This window comes from Astyanax mexicanus, chromosome 15 (genome assembly GCF_023375975.1).
Source record: "Astyanax mexicanus isolate ESR-SI-001 chromosome 15, AstMex3_surface, whole genome shotgun sequence".
In the NCBI taxonomy this organism is placed as follows: Eukaryota; Metazoa; Chordata; class Actinopteri; order Characiformes; family Acestrorhamphidae; genus Astyanax; species Astyanax mexicanus.
Genome location: NC_064422.1, coordinates 40,620,838 through 40,639,800, shown reverse-complemented (window position 1 = coordinate 40,639,800; position 18,963 = coordinate 40,620,838). Strand labels below are relative to the sequence as shown.

The 18,963-nt window shown below is 35.3% G+C and overlaps 1 protein-coding gene and 1 long non-coding RNA gene across 2 annotated transcripts in view; one reads left to right on the top strand and one right to left on the bottom strand.

Moving 5' to 3' along the window:
* Positions 1–1,802: 1,802 nt before the first annotated feature.
* On the top strand, positions 1,803–7,081 carry LOC103024302 (uncharacterized). Its single transcript, XR_453801.4, has 3 exons — positions 1,803–1,977; positions 4,407–4,496; positions 6,741–7,081. It is a non-coding gene; the product is annotated as an uncharacterized LOC103024302 (long non-coding RNA).
* Positions 7,082–8,121: 1,040 nt separating this feature from the next.
* The window catches only part of glud1b (glutamate dehydrogenase 1b), a 47,798-nt gene continuing 36,956 nt past the window's right edge, over positions 8,122–18,963 (bottom strand). The window contains exons 10-13 of the mRNA XM_022670332.2: positions 18,224–18,347; positions 15,031–15,122; positions 11,928–11,990; positions 8,122–9,994 (exon numbers count right to left, since the gene is read on the bottom strand). Coding sequence (XP_022526053.1) covers positions 9,875–9,994; positions 11,928–11,990; positions 15,031–15,122; positions 18,224–18,347 — 399 coding nt within the window. The 3' untranslated portion in view covers positions 8,122–9,874. The remainder of the gene's footprint in view (positions 9,995–11,927; positions 11,991–15,030; positions 15,123–18,223; positions 18,348–18,963) is intronic.

Genomic DNA, 18,963 nt, shown 5'->3' with positions numbered 1-18,963 from the left:
ATATTCTAATTTTCTGAGACACTGATTTGTGGGATTCCTTTGGCTGTAAACCATAATCGTCAACAATAAAAGAAATAAACGCTTAACCCTTTCAGACCTGAATTGTCTTGCAGTGGTATAGGTAATAAAAAAGTATAAGAATGCTGTTTTCTGTCTGTTATGCACACAAAACATTTAAATATAACATTTAAATTTAAGATCTTAAATAAAGCCTATAATTGCTTTTTGATGTCACGTTGTTCATGGCAAGTAACAATTTATTACACACAAAGTAGAACAATAAACATGATAAGAAGTGTTTTAAATCACATAAAATTGGTAATAATGAGCCCTTATACTACCTTGTTGGTTCTATTGCTGCCACGCCCTAATGCAGGGGTCAGCAATTAAGTCTGGCTTGGGGCTAGATATTTTCCAAGCCATTATGTGGCAACAAAAAAAATCTGTTTTGGAAAATGAAGTAATGAAGTGTAATGGGATGATGTAGCGCTGCAACAGACTAGTAGCTCTCCAGCCCAGAGGGTTGTTGAATCCAATTGCAGAACAGTTGATCTCAAAGCAGGTAAACCCAAGAAGAAAGGAAAATAAATAAATAAATAAATAAATAAACACACTGCTCCTCACGCGGGATTAAACCCATGTCGCCAGGGTCACGTTTAGTGGCGACACGATCCGATTAGTCTATGGTCATTCATTGGTTTGATTCATCAAATTTACAATATCTTATTTCTAAAGGTGGGCTTGATATAAGTGATGCAAAGTGATACAAGTGATCAGTAATACACCACATTAGGCACTACTGGTCAAATTTAAATAATTTAATTAAGATATATATGTAATGCCATCAAGTGGCTTTTTTTGGTAGCAGCAGTGTGCACTATTAAAACAGCAATGTGCAACATAACAAAATAAATAATAAAAAAATACAGGAACAGTCATGCAAAAAATAATAGAACAATTAGAGCCTTAACAAACTGAACTCTATCCTACTATAACAGTTAAACATGAAAAATAAGACTTTAAGACTTTTTCAGTCCCTGAGAATGACAAGTTTTTTTCTTTAATAAAGATATATTATTAACTTTATCTGAGAGAAAGATGCTCCTTAAAGGTACCAAAACTATTAACATATTTGAGGCTAGACAAAACAACTGTTATTTTTATATTTTTAAGTTTTTCTTTAAGAAGATGAGAATGTCCACATTCTCTGGAGAAAGGTTGGCTACAGTGTGCTGCACCGTTTGCGTAGCGCGCATGCTTGTGTAGCTTACCTCTTTTTGACTTCGAGGCTCGAGACCATGACATAATTTCGATCGATTTCGATTAAATATCAAAATCGTGACAGCCCTAGTTTCAATACACTACAGCTGCCCTGGCTGTTGAATTGGGACACGGCCGAAAAAAGCGCCCTTATAAGGAGATAGGGAGCCCAAGAACAGGTGAAAAAATTAGACTGGGCGGAAACTAGTCACGTTGAGTGAGACAGAAAAGCAAAAAAATAAAATGCATCACGTCTATTGTAATGGACACAAGATCTGAAAGGGTTAAAATAGATCACTCTGTGTGTAATACACACATTTATATAATATATGAATTTCACATTTTGAACTGAAATACTGAAATAAAGTAACTTTTTAATGATACAGTTCTTTAAACGTTGTATTTTATTCTGTCACTGTGTAGAGTGTATAAGGTGTGTGTAGAGGAGTGTGTGTGTGTGTGTGTGTAGGGGAGTGTGTGATCAGCAGTGAATGGGTGTATACTCTGTGCTCTTTGTGTAGTTGGGGTGTGTTTATGGGAGATGGCTCAACATTCCAGTTTCTATAAGAAGCTCAGAGCTCTCTCAGGTTTACCCACAAACACTCAGACTTCACTCCCAGCGCTTACCTGCAGCTCTCAGCCGGAATACACCCGCAAACATGAGCTTCTTGAAGGGAGGTCTGGATGGACAGGTGGAGAAGGTCATCGATCAGGCAGGTACGACAACGCAAAGGCATTTCTACACCACACCTGTCTGTTTTCTCTTTTCTATTCAGGAGAAAAAATAACGCCATGGTTATATAATTAGACAATTCCATTAGAATTCCATCTAAAAATCCATTAGACAACTTTACAAAATTAATTTACTGAGTTAAAATTGAGTTAATTGAGTTACCACATACCAGACACTAACAGATGGAACTCCAGTTATAATTGGCTTTAAAAGTAGAATAAAAGTTGAATAATTGCACTTCTGACCTTAACCTAAGGTCATTATATATCATTATATATCACTGTTGTCCAATAAAAATGTTGTAAAATAAATAAAAATAACATAAAATAGAATGACTTTTTTTAGGATTAGAAACAAAAATGTGTTTCAATTTGAATGGAAGTCAATGTAAACTAAAAGCATTTCCAAATAATTCTAGAGCATTTCTACTGGTTCATTTATTATGTACCATTTACTTATATAGTGTACTTATAAAAGATGTCCATCTGAAGAGGCTTAAAGTTAAAAGTTTTGCCTGGTTAAAAGTAAAAAAAAAAATTATAAGTTATATAAGCTTATAAGTTAAAAAGTTAAAAGTTTGTCATTAAGAAGTTGTAGCGAAAACGCATCTATAACACCTCCATAATATGTGTTTTTATTATTTTAACTAATACAAAAAAAAAAAAAACTACCAAATAGCTAATTTAAAAATACGTTCTTATATAAAACAGCTTAAAAAATAATAATAAATCAGCGTTTTAACCAGGTGTTGCTGGCAGGTATTTTTACTTTTATCCATCATTTGAACCCTGCTGCTGCCCAGTACACAATGAAAAAAAAATTGTCCAACTGGAATGAATGTACAAATATATATTCTCTAAATTTATTTGGAAATACTTTTAGTTTACATTGACTTTCATTCAAAGTTAAACACATTTTTGCTCCTTCTAGTAAAAAGAAAAAGAAAAAAAATCGTGTAGCGTACTGGAAAATTGAAGAAACAATAAGTAACTTACAGTAAGTTGTTGTCATCATGCAAAATCCTTGTATCTTCAGAAAGCCAGCTTTACAGGAGCAGTTAAAAGAAAAAGAAATAAACCCTCCTTAACCGTATATAGCACAAATTTTACATTTGTGTGGAGATCCCTGTTGATATATACATAAAAATAATAACCACTGCTTGCAATGATTACCTTGTTATATAACTGCATGTTACATGTTATATTAAATAAATTGAATTAACAAAAAATCACAAAACGCTGTTTTAGTTTTAGTAAGACAGTAAAAGCAAAACAGCCAAAATAAAAAAAACAGAGTGAACGTACAATGCAACAATCAAAAAAAAAAAGAAAAAAAAAAGTGTTTTGTTGCCTGAAAGCAACTTCATGCCATAGAGGGTTAACTCCAAACGGACATCAGCGTAAAACAATTTTATTAAATTTTTTTTAACTTCTGAGCATTTCTATTGGTCCAAGCTACATTAACATTTTTTCAAAAAGTGATAAACAGGATACAGTATTTATAGAGAGTACTGGGCAGCAGCTGAGCTCAAATGCTGGATAAAACTAAAAACATGCAAAAATGAAGACATCCACCAGCACTACCTGGTTAATAACATGTCAAAAAACATGAGACGGTCAATAACCTACATTCCATTTGGGTTGAAAGTGAAAAGATGTTCATCTAAAGAGGCTCAAAGTTAAAGGGTTTGTCTATTAGACCTCTCTTTAAGATGTCTTTTAACTTTAACTAATACAAAAAACTACCAAATCTACAATTTAAAAATACGTCCTTAAATAAAAACCTTATATAAACAACTTTATACATTTTTTAACTAGTTGGTGCAGGGGAGTGTAAACTGTACACGTAAAAAAAAATAGACTAAAAACAACTAGAATGAACGGACAACTAGACATTTTCTCAAATTATTTAGTTTACAAAAACTTCATATTTGAAAACATTTTTGCTACTTCATCTGAAAAGAAAAATAAATATTGTTCTACGTAGTACCTGGAAGAAACTCCATACCATAGAGGGTTAACTTTAAAAGGACATCAATTTAAAAACGATTTTATTCCATTTTATTTCATTTTTAAGCATTTCTATTGGTCCAAGCTGAAATTGACATTTTGCCAAACAGTGATAAACAGCATACAGGATTTTTGCCTGATTGATTTATAGACTAGAGCGGTTTTCCACACAGCGGATTTTAAGTCTAGTTTTAGACATTAAGCCTAGTTTTAGACATTTTTTAATGTTGTTTTTTTATTTTATTAAAAGTAAAACACAGTTTAAGACTACGATTAAAATCCCTGTGTAGGAAACCAGCCCACTGTTTTTAAACCCTTTTTTAATCCCTTTTCTTCATTTGTGATCATCTAGTAGAATATTTTACCATTTTAACTCTAACATTCCTCTGTTAATTCTCCTAAAGCTGACGTTGCCAAAGAGAAAGTCGGCAGTCTGATCGGTGGAGGAGAAAAGAAGGACAAGAAACAGGGAGGAGGAGGAGGAGCAGGAGGAGGTAAACCACATTCAGTTCTACACCTTTAGAAAAGCTGATAAAACACAGCGTATTACTTAATTTCACCTATAATTAATCTCCATTACAGCGTAATGAGGAAACCTGCTGATTTCTGATCTCTTTTATTGTAGAATTATAGCTATAGCCACTCCTCTTTTTTTATACTTTACGTAACATCTACAGAGTGGCACATTCTCTATACCGTTTAAACATTTAAGTTATATAAATCAGTGGTTCTCAAGCATTAAAGACTATGAAACACCCACACCCATCTAAAGTGGTTCTTGCTCATTGCTATCTTACACCCTGTCAACTGTCTATTTTCACGCCTTAAGCCCACTCCATTAAAATAGCGTCTGAGTTTAGGAACAAATCTACACTGATGGGCGTGGTGGTCTGAAAGTGAGGTGTGTTCAGGTAAATTTCTTTTATGTTTGTATCTTGGCGACAGGAAATACAGGTGCGCCACTGACTGATTAAAACCCTGACAACAGTCGACAGTCAGCCTTTCAATCCTATCTTCTATCTCCTATGCAGGTGTGCCACGTGCATTGTGCACCCTCAACACCTATAAACCCCTGCTTATTATACACACACAAATAAACGCACTGCAGCGCAAGTCTAGCTTTTACATCTACAATAAACAGAATAAAAATAAAACAACATTGCTGTTCCCTTAAATCAGCAGCTGGTGCACCTTCACGCAGCTCAGTATCTGTCTCTGCTGAGACGCACAAAAGCGCCACGCTGTTAAGATACGAATGTGCCAAAGTCAGAGCTCACCTGCTGTATCTCTTAAAGGAAATGACAACTGGCACACTGATTGGATTATTTCATGGTACGGCCAAACTTAACCACACCGATGATTAATGAAGAGAATTAGTTCATGCTTTTCGCGAATTTCGAGCTGTGCAAGGTGTATTTTTAGCAATGTTTCCAAGATACCAAAGACAAACTGACACACCCTAAATCCAGCTGCATGATGCACAGTTGACGAAGTGCTTTAGATTGCTAAAATAGGGCAGATTGTCTCCAATGAAACCAGGCATTTTCTTAAGCTATTTGGACATGCACTTGTTTGTATAGGCTTTTGTTTTTGATACATTAAAAACTTCTATTTTGTGGTGTACCACCTTGGTGCGCATCACATTCCACAGTTTGAGAACCACTGATCTAAACAATGTGTTAAAAAATGTTTCGCACCCATCTATCTATCTATCTATCTATCTATCTATCTATCTATCTATCTATCTATCTATCTATCTATCTATCTATCTATCTATCTATCTATCTATCTATCTATCTATCTATCTATCTATCTATCTAATGGAAATCTGTACCTACTACTGTCTGACAATTTAATTTAAGTCTTTGAAACCTCCTTTCACAAAAACTGTAATACTTTAGACATAAAAGTAGTCAATTACCAATAAAAATAACTTTAAATGACAACAGAGGCAGAGCTTCTTACTCTTTGTAAACAAATTTAACAGATTAAAACAAAAGGGTTTCAACTAGGATATAGAATACAAGAAGCCTTTATATACATAAGAGCAACAAGATTTTCCCCTCAAATAAACAAACCTACAGGCTTTATCAACTATAAATAACTCAGTTACAACATAAGCTATAAAAGTGCTTCAGCCAGTATAAGGAAAATACTGTATGTAGTGGAGTTGCTTGAGGTGGTGGAACAGATTAGATCTATTAACGTTACCGCTGCTGGTCGGCTCCACTCTCCGGCACAATTTACAGCAAAGCGGCAAGCGGCTGACCGGACCGAGTCTACCTTAGCCTTGAATCCGCTCGTCCCGGCTCCATTTGGCTCCAGCGCGAGACATTTTAAATGCGGAGCGGAGCGGACTCGAGCCTAGCCTAGCCTAGCCATTTTAAAATAGCCTTGCCTAGCCTAGCCTTTCTGGCTACGTGCCTGTGTGATTACGTTACGTTACGCACTGACGTAGCCCAGCTACGGGGGCTGATTGTGTTCAGCTCTGCGGCGAGCTGACGCCAGTAAAAAATGCCTGTTGTGACAGATTCTATAAATAATACATATCGATATACCACAAAAACGATATCACCGCTACTAAAACATTTCTTATTGCGATAAATACCGATATTGAATTATTGTCCAGGCCTACTATTTAGTAGCATATATTTTGCACAGATCTGTATATGTATATACATATATGTGTGTGTGTTGCTGTAATATGGTTAATTAATTATTATTAATTATGCTTTCAGCTGGTATTGGCAATATGGTGAGCGGAGCAATTAACAAAGCTGCTGCTGATGTTGCTGCAGACAAAGCAGCCGACAAGGTGATGTCTATTGGGAAGAACCTACTGGGATGATCCATCATCTTCTTCACTCAATCATCTGCGCACCGGAACAGAAATTAAGAGTTATATATTTACAGTATGTCCTGTGTGATGAAATTATTAAAACTACTTTGTTTTTGATTTACATGAGTGTGGGTCTACTTTTTGATGTGTAAAAAAAATTATATTAAAAAAAAGTACATGATTTTTAGGTATTTGTTTTGTCAACTCAAACCACCTGTAAATAAAGCTGATTTTAATTCATTTCTGCATTAATTTGTATTTTTTAAAATATTACGTATTAAACCATTACTTAGGAAAATTACTTTCTTCTGATAATAAACGTGTTTTTAATCATCACACCAATGTTGCAGATGACTCAAAACCTCCAATACATAATACACGTTGGCCATAATACTCAAATACAGCATGAAAACGTTTTGTCTTTTGAACATATTTAAACATATATACAGCTCTGGAAAAAATTAAGAGACCACTTCAGTTTCTGAATCAGTTTCTCTAATTTTGCTATTTATTGGTATATATTTGATTAAAATTAACTTTGTTGTTTTATTATATAAACTACAGACAACATTTCTCCCAAATTCCACATAAAAATATTGTCATTTAGAGCATTTATTTGCATGAAATGAGAAATGGCTGAAATAACAAAAAAAATGCAGAGCTTTTAGACCTTAAATAATGCAAAGAAAACAAGTTCATATTTATAGAGTTCAGAAATCAATATTTGGTGGAATAACCCTGGTTTTTAATCACAGTTTTCATGCATCTTAGCATCATGTTCTCCTCCACCAGTCTTACACACTGCTTTTGGATAACTTTATGCCTCAGCTTGGTTTGATGGCTTGTGATTATTTATCTTCCTCTTGATAAGCTCGTTCTACAAACTCAAGTTAAAGGAGAGGTAGATAACGCAGCATGACAACGACCCAATTTAAGAAGGCTGGATGTTTATCATATATATGTGACGTGGGGTTAATTTAAGCGGGTTGTGCATACAGACGCCTGTAAGCATCACAGAGGTGAAAGAATTCTGCATGGAGGAGTGGGGAAAACCCTTCTTTCTGTCTAACTAGGGGTTATTAGGGCATAGGGTTCATTGCATTTTATTTAAAAGTATTTAAAAACATATTTTTATCGTGTTTTATTTATTACTACTGTTGGTTATGTATACGTTTTATATATATATTTTTTGTATAGGGATTCATAATCTTTTTTCCACATTACTGTATATATTTTAAAGGGTTTACATTTTAGATTAAGAAAGTGCAAGAAAACACAAATATTTGTTGTAATTTTTTATTGTCAACAAAAAAGGCAATACAAATTTCCAAAAGCAAATTGTCCAGATGAAGATCTAGATGAGTTTTATGAATTGTTTTGTTCCCAAACGAGCTACAAGTCGCCTTAACCTATCACACCTATCTAACTGAGGGCTTGCCCAGTGTCCTGTGGAACCGATCCCTGCGAGATATGGGCGATCAAAACATTTTAAAATAAAGAATTCAGATTCTGCATGTCCCCAAAGCAAAATACTGAACGCTGGACGGATTTCAGGTACGGCTGGAACAGTTCTGAACCTCTGGGTAAAGAAATAAAGAAATAAAGAAAGAACTCCTCTGAGTATAAAACTCCTGCTCTCGGCTCTAAGGCATCTTTAGTGCTGTCTTTATTTATTCTCACTAATACAGACAGACAGTTAGGGGTTAACGAGGGCTGGGAAGACACAGACTCAAAATAAAACAGAACCTAAAGCTAGTTCAGAGAACCGACGAAGAAAACACAAATACTGAACACCTCGCCTCGCTCTCAACCCAAGCTGGTTTGACACTGCGCCACTGAGAATGAAAAATACAGCCAATAACAGACAATACTGGAGAGATAGCTCTGAATACGGAGAAGAGAGGATCACATTAATCAACAACGGATTGATATAAAACCCCACCACAGCTGTTTGATAGGATAGACCGGATCATTCTATCATTCAGAATTACATCAGAACAATATGAAGTACTGCAGAAAACAATGCTGCCAGCATACAGTTTATTCCAGACATGAGGCTACTTGTTAATGGAGCCTAAAAATGCGGAAATAACCTATTTTAAATTGGTTTTATCTGCATTCTGTATATTTATAATAAATTGACCTCACTTTTGATAAACCTCTGAATATTTAGTGGTGCAATTCATACATTTGAAGTTCTGAACTTTGAAGTTTCAAACTTTTGAACTTTGAAGTTTTAAACTTTTGAACTTTCAAACTTTGAAGTTTCGAACTTGTGAGGTTGTGAAAAAGTTGCTGTTAAAAATACATAAAAAAAAAACTTAAGATTTTAGGTTTATAAATTTCAGATCCATAGTTTTATTTAAGATTTAAAAACTCAGATCCCTCAGTTTAAAGGTATTTGAACTCAAAATAAGACAGATTTAAGTTTTATGATCTGAAAATGTATGGAAAAGGAAAAAAAATTAGTTTTATTAAATTGTATTTTTTTTCTCCAGCAAGTTTCAACACCTCAAAGGTTCAAAAATCACAAAAAAGGCATTTTTGAAATAAAAAATGTATGATTTACATCATGAAAAGTAATTCAACGTTAATCAAAAGTCAGGTTTAATTTAAGTAAAATATGCAAAATGCAGATTCATATACTTGTTTTAGCTTTTAAGCTCCATATTTGTCGTACAGTAGAGCCGAATATTAAACCTACAGTCTCAGAATGGAACGAATGGAGCAGAGATGTTGTGAAAACTGTGTGTGAACATGTTTCAGGCTGCGTGAAGGTGAGCCTGGAGGTATTAATCTAATTAACTCTAGTGTTTCAGACAGTATAGAGTTTAGGGCTGAACTCCTGTAAACTCCTGATATGTCAAAAGGTGGGGCTGGAACAGTGGGGTAGAGACAGAAAGTGGACGGGGCTGGAACAGGGAGGAGGGCGGGGCTGGAACAGGGCTGGAACAGGGCTGGAACAAGGAGGAAGAGTTAAAAAAAAAAAAAAAAAAAAGGAAAAGAAAAATAAGGGAATAAATGTGAGGAGGTTTATGTGAAGGTCAGGCCGGCCTCGTTGTAGACCTTGAACACCTTCTCAATGGCGTTGACGTAAGCTGCCGTCCTCAGGTCCAAGCCCAGGTTGTACTTGTTGGCTGTGCGCATGATTTGCTGAAAAAATATAAAATAGAAATTATGATTTACAATACAGTTAGGGGAATGAAGAAAAAGAAGCACCAACACCACCAAAAATGCACTAAAATTCAAATTTTTAAATTTTTTTGGCCAAAACTGACAAAATATAAGATATTATGGAAACATTCTGCTGAGTTTAGGCACAAACAGCTCTCGTCAGCAGAGCTTCGGCCAGTATTTTAATACTTGAACTCTGCAGGACATCACGGTAATCTGTGTGGGTTAATACTGATTGCTCCTTAGAATAAACAGAACAAAAATACTAAATCGTTGTTTTTTTAATGATGACATTCTGGCCTTTCATGTTAACGGCCTCTCCTTTATTTTAACTCTGTAAAATATTAAAGTACCCCTTATTTTCAATGCAGCTGAGCGTTTATGATTCAAAGGGACTCAAGAATACATTTAAAATTAAATTAAAACAAGTATTTAATCAGATGAGCTAAAATGAGGAACTTAATAAACAAATAATTAAAATTAAATGGTAAGAGCATTAGAAAAACAAGCAAACAATAAAAGATTGTATTAAGAGGAAATAAAATAATTTAGAATAAAAGCAGGAGTGGACAGGTTAAATGTAAAGCAATAAAATAAAGAGATACATACTTAAAATAATAATAATAATATATATAATAATATATATTGAATAATTTATAATATATATATATATATATATATATATATATATATATATATATATATATATATATATATATTATGAAAAGCCTAGTGATAAGTGGTGCGAAATGTTTTCCAATTTATTTCATTTATTTATTTGTAAAAATGAACTTAAACCTACTGCTCCCTCCTCAGTTGGAGGGAATACCGAAAACAGTATAAACTACTATATTTATTTACAGTTTTATTCAGCTTTTTTGACATTTTTGGTTGCCAAATATTCAGTGCATCCCTATTAAATATGCAGCAATTTAGCATTCAGACAGTTTCATACAAACTTTGAAAGTAAAATGCTGAAAACTGATAGACTAAGTTAATTATGAGATGTGGGAGAACCCCCCTGGGGTGCGTGTGCAGAAGTGAAGGGGAGGTTTATGAGGTTATGTGCTTTATGTGGTGATAATTCCACAGTGAAAACTCAAAAAGCTAAGGAGGTGTCAGCAGAGAGCGGCTATAATTACCCTCTCTTACCATCAACAGCTCCACCACAACAACATTCCTGTTATTAAGCAATTGAAGTGAAAAAGCAGAGCAGTTTGGTGGATGAACTTGAATACAGGAGAGGCTGTGATTTACAGAGAATGTTTAACGATGAAGAAGAGCGGCTACCACCCTTAACTGTGGTGAAACGATCACAAACACAAGAGCACGAGTGCCAAGAACATACAGTGCAGTATGAGAAATATGCAACAATGCTCAGTAAGTCTATAATAACTTTATAATTAATGCTAACTGTGAGAAAGCTTTCTCCCGCCCAGGAATGGAGGTGGTTAACTGTAGGTCATGGGGTCAACACAATTATTTGTTTAATAATTAATTAATTAGGGCTACTATTATAAATAGGGTTACAGGGTTCTTGCACCATTTTAAAAGTCCAATGTAATGCTTTTTAAGCCCTTTTTTGATCACAATAAATATAACTTAATACCCAAAAATGTTGTTATAATGTAGGCAGAAACATAAAATTGGTAGAACATTTGTAGAAAATAATTTATTTGATTGGAAATCAAAACTTAACGCTTTCTATTTATCAATTTTTTTTCAATCTTCCCGTAATGTTAGCTAGCTCTCGCCACCATTAGTTCTCTCCCCAGTAAGCTAGCTAACGTAGCTAACTGACCACTAATGTTACTATGTTAGCTATATATATATATATATTTATATATAAATATATACATATTTATAATGTATTTCTCAATACATGGTTCCGAAATTAAGATAAACAACTTACCCTTGCAGATCTCTCCATAGTGTAGGCAAGACCAGAGTGCACAATGTCCTTCTCAGAAGCACCCTACACAACACACACAAAACCCAAATTAAATCAGTTTCCCATAGCAGAGCACTGTTTTTTAGATTAATAATAAAAAAAAAAAAAACAGACCAGATCTGATCACATTTGACAATGTCTTACACTTCTGCATTGTTATCTTAAGTTCTAGCTAGCATTGGCAACGGTCACAATCCATTGAGTTCATTCTAATCATTGATTAATTTTTTATTTTATTTTTTTTATGATGCAATAGAGATGCAATGCTATTTTTGTCCCACCCATTCAGCCGCTACTTAGCTGTATATCCCCCATCACAGGTGATGCCACAACAAAAGGAGGGTGAAGGCTAGCCCATGCCTTCCTTTAAACTGCTGTTGATGCAGCATTGCTGAGTAGCATCACAGTGCTGATACATCAGCTCACAGACGCAGCCTTGTGCTGATCCACATCACCCTAGGAGTGAGGAGGGAAAGAGCACCATCTACTGTACACACGCAGAAAGATCAATGCTTATTGTACTCTCTCAGGGCTCCGGCAGCTGATGGCAAACTACATGACCGGGATTCGAACAAGCGACCTCCCGATCATAGTGGCAGCTCTTTAGACCAATGGACCATTTGGAGCTCTAGATTGAAGAGCTTTACATAAAGAAACTGCCAGTAGATTAGTAGGCTTGTATTTATATTTATACATTGATTATCATAAAAGCTGAATATATAACATGAATGACAAAGGTCAAAGGGAGCTGATCGCTAGTCCATAAAAAATAGATAAATTATTATAGAATTAAGATACAGATTTATTTTTATATTGGTTTCATAAGTTTTAATTTGCTTGCATGTTCTTGGTTGTGACTCCCTTAAAGAAATTCAAAGAAAAAAATCAAAGAAAAGTCTCCAAATTTGACAGCTGTAAATAGTGTTTCTAACCATTTTGGAACATCTACAAAAATAATAATAATAAATAAAAAAAAGAAATTATAATTAAAAATCCTTTATTTCATTTACAAACTGGAGGAATATCAAGATTTTATTATTATTATCATCATTATTTATTTTACTGCCAAGCTTTTATTCTAGCACAAATATGCTCAAAATAAATAATTTTCATTAATTAAATACACCAAAGCTTAATTGTTGGGTGCTTCATCATCCAGCCACTTTATATTATAATATACTTAAATATAATTACAAAAGCAATGAACAATAACTTAGAAGTGAGCTGGATTTGGCAAGGCCTTTCTGAATTATTAAGTCATCCTGATTCCTTAAAAATCATCTGTAAGTGCTAAAAGTTAACTACAGATATGATGTGTGATGTGATGTGATTGGTTCTGACAAACACGGCTTGTGTGTTCAGGAACGCTTGGCTGACAGACAGACAGAGAGAGAGAGAGAGAGAGAAAAAAAAAGAAATTTCCATCCATTTAGCTCCATTATACCACACACTGTACACAGAATTTACTCCAGATTTCACTTTTCAGGAATTATTATATCTTGACAGATGCTAAATTATTAGCTAGTGAAGTATGACAGTTCCAATAGAAGACAGATCAACACATCTCATCATTAGAAACACTGGAAATATGATCTATATTTCAGATCTTTTCATTTCTCGACATTCATACAGCCATAAACCATTCAGCTGTCAAACCCTCACAATGCTATTTAGCGCTGCAAGCTAATTAGCAGAGCTAATTCAGTGAACAGGCCAATTATTTCATTCCATTTTAGATGTGAACAAATGTGCTGCTGGAATGAGTAAATTAAATGAACTGTATATTGTAAGAATAAAAAGTAATGAACACAGCAAAACCTACATGATAAGGACAAATGTATTGTACTGGAACATCTATCTGCTCATCCGTTTTTTAGCACAATAGCAAAGATCTTTTTAAGTTTATTCTGCTTTTGATTTGAAACAATTGGGTCAATAAGTGAGGTCAGGATTAGGGATGGATATCAAAATTCGATAAGAAAAATGTAATTATTATTATATTTTTTTAATCCAATGCTTTTTTTCGCTGACATTAACTGTTTCATAGCATGCTCAGTGAGACACTTAAATAAATAAATAAATAAATAAATAAATGAACCGGCATACTGATGCAAACAGAATTTCACTTAATCTTTTAATTTCTCTCCCAATTCTTCAATCTCTTTCAATTTCTCTCAATATTTTTCTTTTTCGATCTTTCAATCTCTCTCTCTCTTAATATATCTATCAATATCTTTCAATCTCTCTTTCAATCTCTCTCAATATCTCTGTCTTTCTCAATCTTTCAATCTCTCTCTCTCTCTTGATATCTCTCTCTCAATATCTCTTTCAATCTTTCCCAATATCTCTTTCTTTCTCAATCTTTCAATCTCTCTCTCTTGATATCTCTCTCTCAATATCTCTTTCAATCTTTCCCAATATCTCTTTCTTTCTCAATCTTTCAATCTCTCTCTCTCTTAATATATCTCTATCAATATCTTTCAATCTCTCTTTCAATCTCTCTCAATATCTCTGTCTTTCTCAATCTTTCAATCTCTCTCTTTGTCTTAATATCTCTCTCAATATCTCTCAATATCTCTTTCTTTCTCAATCTTTCAATCTCTCTCTCTCTTGATATCTCTCTCTCAATATCTTTCAATATCTCTTTCAATCTTTCCCAATATCTCTTTCTTTCTCAATCTTTCAATCTCTCTCTCTCTTAATATATCTCTATCAATATCTTTCAATCTCTCTCAATATCTCTGTCTTTCTCAATCTTTCAATCTCTCTCTCTCTCTCTCTTAATATCTCTCAATATCTTTCAAACTCTATTTTAATCTTTCAATTTCTCTCAATATTTCTCTCTCAATATCTCTTTCTCTCAATCTATCAATCTCTCTCAATATGTCTCTATATCTTTCTCAATCTTTCAATCGCTCTCTCTCTCTTAATATCAAAAATGCATTCATTAGAAGGGGTGTCCACAAATATTAGGATATATGGTATTAAAGTATACAATTTCTTTGAGAGACGCAAGCAGACACACACACAAATGTGTGGACAGACTGAGAAAATGAATACTTACAGCCACTCTGGCCTGGAATTCAGCAGTTGGGACCACAGGGATGGGACCACCTTGTTTTCCGAACTTCCTCTCAAGACTCTCCTGCACAGACACTGAAAAACAAAAAGAGAGGAATTAGATAAATATCAGATTGACAGACTGTCCTACTGTATGCTCATTCTACCTTTATTTTAGGCATACACTACGCAAAAATACTGTATTTTTCAAACTATAAGGTGCTCTATCAATGAACGTCTATTTTCTGGTCTATTTTCATACTTACAAGGCGAACCTGATTATAAGGCACATTAAGCGACACTAGTAAGGATGAAGCGCCAAAGTAAACAAAACTGTAATTCTTAATAAAACAGTTTATTTTAAAGTCAAACGAGGGCTGGATGTTAATCTACACAGATTTCTCCCCTGAAAACTGTTTATTTGGGTGAGTAAAGCACTTCCGTTTATGTACAGTAAGCTTAGATTTCCAATATTTTGTCTAAGTATGAGTTTTCAGTGAAGTTTCTCCAGCAGTAAGGCTGGGTGCAGCAGCATTAGCATTAGCCGCTAATTTTGCAGGAGGAAAATGCCACGTGATAGTGCTGGGCTAAGGAACCCTGAGTGTTCAGGTAACTCAGCTAGTGGTTTGTCCCACATAGTTTGTTTTAATACGGCAAACACGCTGACTACAGTGAGCTAGCGAAAGAGCTAGCGCTGCGGTTAGCGGCTAATGCTAATGCTGCTGCATCCAGCCTTAGTTTTGAAGAAACTTCTACAGAGAAAACTCAACCTTATAACCATATGTACTTCAGTGGGGTCTTTTGGTGATTAAACACTAACGAAGGCTACATACATACGTACGCTTAACTACGTAAAATCCATGTTAGAATTATTCCATAGTTTAACTTCAACAACAGATATAAATGTCATGTATTAAGGTCATACAAGGTGTCCATACAGTGTATTAGGGGTGGGCGAAATGGCTCTAAAATAATATCACGATATTTCAGGGTATTTTTGCGATAACGATATACTTGGCAAAATAGGAAAACTAAAATAATTCATTCATTTCAGGAATCGAGTATAATAGTATAACAGTATAATCATAATGTGTCAAAATAAATAATATAGCATAAAATAATATAATGCAGCAAATAATATTGCAGAATATTTAGTGCATGCATATAAACTGCAAACTAAAACAATTATACAACAAATACACCTAAAGCTACACAGTAAATAATAGACTACTTTTAACACAGAACAGCCCTATTATCACGATATGGATTTTTAATATCACGATATTTCTGTGTCACGATATATTGTATACGATATAATATTGCCCACCCCTACAGTGTATTATCTTTTAATTCTAACTAAGGCACAGATTAAAGTGTGAGAAGCATAAATTTAACAGCTTCTCTCCAGAAGCATCATTAATTATACAAGGTTATATGTAAATGTTGTTTTCTGGGTCACGGCCATTGATTTCTCTCCCTTGTTTTTTCTTATCTTGTCTCGTCTTCCTCCTTTCTGAATATTCTGTGTCCTTAAATTTCTTGCTGTACTGGTTTAAAGGGCAGGAGAGAGAGAACGAGAGAGAGAGAGAGAGAGAGAGAGAGAGAGAATATGACCTAGAGTAAGAACATGTCGGAGGGATGAGCCGCTCGTCTGTGACCTCGTCTGTCTGAATGGTGCATAAACAACGTTAGCACTGCGAGGGGAGGAATTGTTTACACTGCTGCAGGGCAGGGCGGCACACCCTGCTGATCCCTGATCAGGGCGCTGCCTAAAATACAGTGAAAGGGACGATGCAGGTGGCGAAAGAACGATGATGTGATGAAAACAGTTTAACAATACGTTGTGAAAATAGAGACGGGTGCCGTGCTGGATCTGGTGCTTTTCTGCTTATAAATAGTCTTTGTCATTTAAATAGCAATAGTAGTGCGTGTGAATACAGGGGTTGGACAGTGAAACTGAAAACTGAAACACCTGGTTTTAGACCACAATAATTTATTGTGGTGACGGACAGTTCTGGTGGAATCAGGAGAGTTGAGGTGCAAACTGAATTCTGTCGTGATTTGATCAGCCGTGGTTTTATGTTTTTTTTTGGATACAATCCGGGTTAGCACCCGAACATCCCTTTCAGACAGCTTCCTCTTACAGCGTCCACAGTTAATCCTGTTGGATGTGGTTGGTCCTTCTTGGTGGTATGCTGACATTACCCTGGATACCGTGGCTCTTGATACATCACAAAGACTTGCTGTCTTGGTCACAGATGCTCCAGAAAGACGTGCACCAACAATTTGTCCTCTTTTGAACTCTGGTATGTCACCCATAATGTTGTGTGCATTGCAATATTTAGAGCAGAACTGTGCTCTTACCCTGCTAATTGAAGCTTCACACTCTGCTCTTACTGGTGCAATATTGTGCAATTAATAATAAATAATAAAATAAAAATTAATAATAAATAAGATTGGCCACCAGGCTGCCCCAATTTAGCCATGAATCCTCCCACACTAAAATGACAGGTGTTTCAGTTTCATTGTCCAACCTCTGTATATCTACACTGATGGGTGTGGTGTTCTGGAAGTGGTGTGGAAGTGGTGTGTTAAGGTAAATTTCAGGTGTATTGCTATCTTGGCAGTATAAAAACACAGATGCATCACTGACTGATTATACACTAGACAAAAAGTCAGACATGTACACTTCACTTGTGACACATACAAGGACACAAGTGCTCAAACCTAACTTTTTAACTTTTACATCAACAATAAAGAGAATATTGAATAAAGCACTTCGACAAAGGGAATGGCAAGTGACACGCGATTGGTTTATTTCATGTTACGCCCAAAACACAGCCATGAGTAGTCTTTTTCGTATTTCGAGTAGCGCAAGGTGTACTTTTCCTGTCGTTACGATAGCAAAGACACACTGACACACCACACCTAATCAAGCAGCTCCTCTATAGATTGCTAAAATGGGGTCTTAGGTCATAGTATAATGCCTGAGGAAGGAATGTGTGCATACTCAGTCCAGCAGTGACACTGAGGTGTTTAAACACTCCAGCAGCACTGCTGTAAAAACAAAGATGGTTGCTATGCTCCAGCTTGTGCACTTCTGCTTATAATAACTGGATCAGAGGTGATGAACCAGGTCATGATTCTCAGGTGAGATGCCTGGGAAAGGAGTGTGTTCAACATTCTTGCAGACTTACTCAGCAGGTGGTAGTTGGAATCCCGCTCATACTTGAAGGTCAGGCGACCGTAGCTGACGTGGTTCAGGTTCTTCAGCCACTCGAAGTAGGAGACGGTCACACCACCAGCATTGAGGTACATGTCCTACAGAGAGAGATACAGTACGCTGCTTAAGTCCAGGGGAACCAGATGTGTCAAGGTTTACAGCAAATACATTCATTCAGACTTGTCTATCCTCTCCAGCACTACTGCAGTATTGTGAAGCCTGGCCTGGCAAATCCAATGCAACATTCCCAAGCAACTTTAATTAATGTAGTAAATCTTAGTGTATAGGTAAACATGCAGAGACACTTGCTTATTCAAAGTTTCATCTGATATCTCAAAAACACTGACTGGTCAGTTTCAACTAACTCTATAGAACTTGACAGGGTCTGTAGGGATGGACGGGATGGTTGGGATAGAATTGCACTGGATATAAGCACTGGATTTGAGCATTGAATTGATGGATGGTTGGATAAACTGGAAAGATAGACTGGATAGAAGGTTGAACTGGAGGTTTGGAAAATAACTGCTCTGGAAATAAGCATTGAATGGATGGACCGTATGGATGAATTGATAGACTGAATGGATTGATTGGATTGGCTTGGCTGGATAGACTGGAAAGATATATTTGATGGATATACTGGATGGGGTGAACAGACTGAATAGATGGACCAGATAAAACTGCAACTGGATATAAGCATGGGATGGATGGATTGAT